At 49.3% G+C, this 5,307-nt stretch overlaps 1 protein-coding gene across 1 annotated transcript; it reads left to right on the top strand.

Moving 5' to 3' along the window:
* Nucleotides 1-1,121: 1,121 nt before the first annotated feature.
* LOC103191112 (cyclin-dependent kinase 5 activator 1-like) lies at nt 1,122-2,396 on the top strand. Its single transcript, XM_007912065.2, has one exon. It carries the CDS (start codon nt 1,174-1,176, stop codon nt 2,077-2,079), a length of 906 nt encoding a protein of 301 aa, XP_007910256.1. The 5' UTR covers nt 1,122-1,173; the 3' UTR covers nt 2,080-2,396.
* Nucleotides 2,397-5,307: the final 2,911 nt, after the last annotated feature.

Genomic DNA, 5,307 nt, shown 5'->3' with positions numbered 1-5,307 from the left:
AAAGCTATGTGGTTTTAGCTGGTTAAACTCCCAGCAGTTACTCCAACACACACTCTGGGGTCCCCCCAAACCTTGGCTCCTGCCAACCTGTGCCTAATACTCTCCGGAATTAGGTAAGCGGGATGTGTCCCTCCAGAGAGAGAGAGAGCGCATTCCATTCCAACAATCTATCTCTGGGATTTCCATGTGTAGGTGGGATGTATAGAAATCTTAGTTTGATTTGGAGACTCGTAATCCTGGTGATGGGTTTCTGCATAGTTCAGACCCCCGATTACCAAAACAAATTAAAAAAATTATAGAATCTTACAGCACAGAAGGAGGCCATTCAGCCCACCGTGCCTGTGTCAGCTCTTTGAAAGAGTTACCAACTAGTCCCATTCCCCCACTCTTACCCCATAGCCTTGCTAGTGTTTCTTGTTCAAGTACCTCTCTAATTCCTTTTTGAATGCTACTTGGATGCAAACGAGAGACCTGGGTTTGATTCCTGGCAGGGCGAAACTTGGACAAGTTTCCTTACACAACACACCTGATGATAATCCCTCAAGTAAAAAAAATTGGGCACTTCAATCCATGACTGTTTGTGAGGCACTGCTGTGCACAATTGGCTGCTGCGTTTCACCCACAAAACACACAGTCACTACACTTTACAGTATATTCTGTAATGTGCTTTGAGATGTCTAGAAGCGCTATATCAAATGCAAGGATTATTATTACTATAGAATCTGCTTCTATGATGATTTTGCATTTGTTATAGCACCTTATCATGTCTTCGAGACGTCTCAAAGCACTTCACAGAATATACTGTAAAGTGAATTGACTGTATATTTTGTGGATGAAAAGTGACAGCCAATTGCACACAGCAGTGTCCCATAAACAGTCGGGGATTGAGTGACCAAATTATTATTATTAATTTGGGGGGGGAGGGATTATTACCCCCAGAAAGCGAACCGCCAATCGACTAACAACCAGATTCCTATTTACTGCTAAGTATACAGGTGTGTGGAGTAAGGAAACTTGCCTAAGGGTTGACTGTGTAGTGTATGGATGAAACACAACAGCCAATTGTGCACAGCAGTGTCCTAAAAATATATGTTCCTTCCCCTCTCTGTCTGCCTGCAGGGGGCTCTATAGTTCTCCGATTTCCTAGTGGGAGGTGACCTGACCTGGGGCGCAATGGGTACCGTCCTCTCCCTGTCCCCCGGCTCCAGGAAAACAGGCATTTTTGAGGACAACTCGGGGTCCTTCAGCCACCGCCATGGCGTGTCTAGTGGCAAGACTCAAGGACAGCCGGAGAAAGAGAAGGAGAAAGAGAAAGAAAAAGGTTTCAAGCGCCACTCCATGTTCATATCGGCCCTGACGTGGAAACGGCTGATGGCTGCCTCCGCTCGGAGGAAGGGATCAAAGAAAAATCAGGCAACGGTGGGGCAGCTCAATGGAGAGAACATCAAGAGGTCCATGTCCTGTGCCAACTTGTCCAGCTTTGAGCTCCAACCGGCCAACATCCCTACCAGTGCCAAACAGGTCCAAGCCAAGAAGCCCCCATCACACAGCCCAGGCATAGGGTCTCCCCGGAGGGTCATAGTCCAAGCCTCGACCAGCGAGCTGCTCAAGTGTTTGGGGGAGTTCCTTTGTCGTCGCTGCTACCGCCTCAAGCACCTGTTGCCAACGGACGTCATTCTGTGGCTGCGAGGCGTTGACCGTTCCCTGTTGCTTCAGGGCTGGCAGGACCAAGCGTTCATCACACCGGTCAATGTGGTCTTTGTCTACCTGCTGTGCCGGGATGTCATCGACGGGGACCGTGTAGCGAGCGAGCACGAGCTTCAGGCCTCCCTCCTGACCTGCCTGTATCTCTCCTACTCCTACATGGGCAACGAGATTTCCTACCCCCTCAAGCCCTTCCTGGTGGAGAGCGTCAAGGAGGCCTTCTGGGACCGCTGCCTCTGCATCATCCATGCCATGAGCGCCAAGATGCTGCGCATCAACGCTGACCCCCACTACTTCACCCAGGTCTTCTCTGACCTGAAGAACGAAGGGGCCGCGCTGGACTTCAGCCGTGTCTCCATCACCCTGGACCGGTGACTGCTGGCGGGGAGGGGAGGGGGTTTGAGTGGGCCGAGAGGAAGTGGATCAAGATGTAGTCAGTGGTGAATAGTGGCTGGCCCCTTTAAGGAGTTGGGAGCAGGTGGTCTCTTTAAGGTGACTGGCCTCTTTGAGAAGTTTGAATGGCCAGGTCAGCCCCTTTCAGACATTGGAGCGCATGGCAACGTCTCCCCTTCAAGACATTGGATTGGAAGTCCTCTCATCTTTAAGATGTTGGAGTGGAAGGCCCCTTTAAAACGTTGGAGAGGAAGGTGCCTCCCCTTTAATACTTGAAGTAAAAGGTCCCTTTAAAATAAACCCAATTAAATTCAGCATCGTCTCTCCCCCCTCACCCCCTCCCCACCCCGATCTCTTGTATTTAACAGTCAACTTCTGGCATCTTCTCAGCCCTCCCTTCACTCTGCCATCCAGTATTCACAGTTAAAGGGGCAGCACCCTCATGGTGGGAGGAGAGAGTTTCTGTCCGAGCTGAGGTGAGACTGTCGGGGAGAAACATGCGCTTGCTCACGAAGCAGCTCCACACAGGGTTAAACACCGAGCCATTTCAGTGATGTTCTCCTGTGCAGAGGGTAAATCATTACCATTTGGGGTGCGTCCTTCACACATGCCATTTGCCCCCTGTTTTTGCCCCCTTCTGCCCTGCGGGGAATTGATTCATAAGGACGAGGTCTCTTTTCCCTCTTCAAATCTCTCCTTAGTGGAGGAAAGTTACAGCACTAGATGTGTTAAGATTTTTTTGGTTGATGCAAGTCAGAGCCCATCATCACGATCAGCCGGGTGTTGCACACAGAAACCCACCACTGTGCTTAAGAGTCTCCAAACCAGATTGAGAAGCCCACATAGTGTTTGCCACCTACACATGGGAATCTCCCTGTGTCTGGAATGGAATGCGCTCTCGCTCTTTCTCTTTCTCTCTCTCTCTGGAGGGATGCATCCTGATTACCTAACTCTGGAGAGTATTAGGTGCAGGTTTGCAAGAGCCAAGACTTGGGGGGACCCCAGAGTGTGTGTTGGGGTAACTGTTGGAGTCTAACCAGCTAAACCCACACAGCTTGGCCAGCTTTCCCGCTGCTTGGCTAGCGAGGACCCCCCTCCCCGTTAGGGCTTTGGCTGCAGGGTTACCAGGAGCTGAGGGGGACCAGTGACTGGTTGGCCGTTCTAGGTCCTGCTGATGAGCCAGACTGGGCTTTGTAAGCCATACTGCTCTGAATTCACCCTGACCCCACCCCCCCCGGCCCCCCATATTGTTCAGTGATTGGGGCTGTTTAAAAAAGAAAAGGTAAAAATTCTAATTGTAAAATGTATGTGAAAAAAAGGAGGGGGGAGAGAGAGTGAGTGAAAGCGAGGGTGAGAATGAAAGCGAGGATGAGAGCGAGAGTGAGTGTGAGAGGGAGTGAGTGTTAAGGAGTGAGTGAGTGAAATAGTGAGAGTGAGTGTGAGAGGGAGTGAGTGTTAAGGAGTGAGTGAAATAGTGAGAGTGAGTGTGAGAGAGTGTGAGTGAAAGCGAGTGAATGAGTGGAAGGGAGAGTGACGAGAGTGTGAGTGAGTGAGGGAGTATGAGAGAGTGTGAGTGAGTGAGAGTGAGTGAGTGTGAGAGAGAATGTGAGAGAGTGTGTGAGTGAGAGAGTGAGTATGAGAGTGTGTGTGAGTGAGAGAGTGAGGGAGAGTGTGTGTGAGTGAGGGAGAGTGTGCGAGTGAGGAGAGTGTGTGAGTAAGGGAGTGTGAAGAGTGAGTGAGAGAGAGAGTGTGAGAGAGAGAGAGAGTGTGAGTGAGAGAGAGTGTGAGAGAGAGAGTATGAGAGAGAGTGTGTGTGAGAGAGAGAGTACGAGAGAAACAGTGCGAGAGAGTGTGTGTGAGAGAGTGCGAGGGAAAGAGAGAGAGAGAGAGTGTGAGAGAGAGGGTGTGGGTGAGAGAGAGAGAGAGAGATTACCCAAGTTCAGGTTGCTGCAATATCTGACAGCAAGAATGTAATATTAATAATAGTCATTACATTTGATATAGTGCCTTATCACATCGTCAAGACGTCTCAAAGCACTTCACAGAATATACTATAAAGTGGAGTGACTGTGTTTTGTGGGAGAAATGCAGCAGCCAATTGTGCACAGAATCCCATTGATATATAGGACACTTAAAAAGAAAATAGGGTCATTCAATCCTCGGCTGTTTGTGGGACGCTGCTATGTGTAATTGACTGCTGCGATTCGCCCACAAAACACAGACAATTCACTTTACAGTATATCCTGTGAAGCGCTTCGAAACGTCTCAAAGACGTGATGAGGCGCTGTATCAAATGCAAGGATTATTATTATATATTAATTCTTAATTTTTGTTATTTACAGCTACAAGCTACTGGCTCAGTCACTCAGCTCAGAGCCTGAAAGTCATGGGTTCAGAAACCATCCTCCCCCCCTCCCCCCCAACTCTCCCTCTGAGCTCACAGTCCTGGCTGACGCTCCAGCCCAGCGCTGGGGGGAAAGAGCGAGCGCTGTATTGTCAGGGACGCCGTCCTGCAGATGAGACGTTAAACCTCACTCCCCATCTGTGCCCTGTTCAGCGGACGTTAAAGGTCCCGCAAAGGTGTCAGGAAAAGAAAAGGGAATTTCTCTCTCTCCCTCTCCCCCGGTGTCCAGGCCAACAATCCCCCAGATAAAATTGGTCAATCACTCCATGGCTGTTTGTGGGGACCTCACTGTACACGTATTTCGCCTACAAAGCATACATTCTGTGAAGCGCTTTGAAATGTTCTTCTGATGTGAAGACACTGTGTCAAATGTAAGGATTATTATGACTATTTTTCTGGTTTCAGCCTTGCTGTGACATCAGGGTCTATATTGAATCTAAGGTCCTGACAGAGATGAGGAGCAAAGAATTTGGAACAAAATAATAGAAAATAATCTTTGTACCCGTTCCCAGGACTCAGAGCTTCATAATTGCTGTTTGTGGGACACTGCTGTGTGTAAGATGGCAGTGGCAGCCATTTTGCTCACAGCCAGGTCCCGCATACAGCCATGAGACAAACAAACCATTTTTATCTGAGGGGAGAATTATTAGCCAGGATATCCGAGAGAGAAACTCGCTTCTCTTTTCCAACAGCGCCGCGAGAGATCTTTAATGTCCCCCCTGAATATCAGCCTGGTCTGTGGGGGCAAACCCCCTGATGAGAGTAACTAAGCCAGGCCGACACTCGAGGGGGTGAGATTTATGGAC

The sequence above is a fragment of the Callorhinchus milii genome, unplaced genomic scaffold, assembly GCF_018977255.1.
Source record: "Callorhinchus milii isolate IMCB2004 unplaced genomic scaffold, IMCB_Cmil_1.0 Scaffold2, whole genome shotgun sequence".
Classification (NCBI taxonomy): Eukaryota; Metazoa; Chordata; class Chondrichthyes; order Chimaeriformes; family Callorhinchidae; genus Callorhinchus; species Callorhinchus milii.
The sequence above is the reverse complement of the archived record's forward strand: the minus strand, read 5'-3'. Positions and strand labels throughout refer to the sequence as shown.

What these genes read in the sequence shown, in the direction of transcription:
- LOC103191112 (XM_007912065.2), top strand. Translation starts at nt 1,174, where the DNA reads ATGGGTACCGTCCTCTCCCTGTCCCCCGGCTCCAGGAAAACAGGCATT.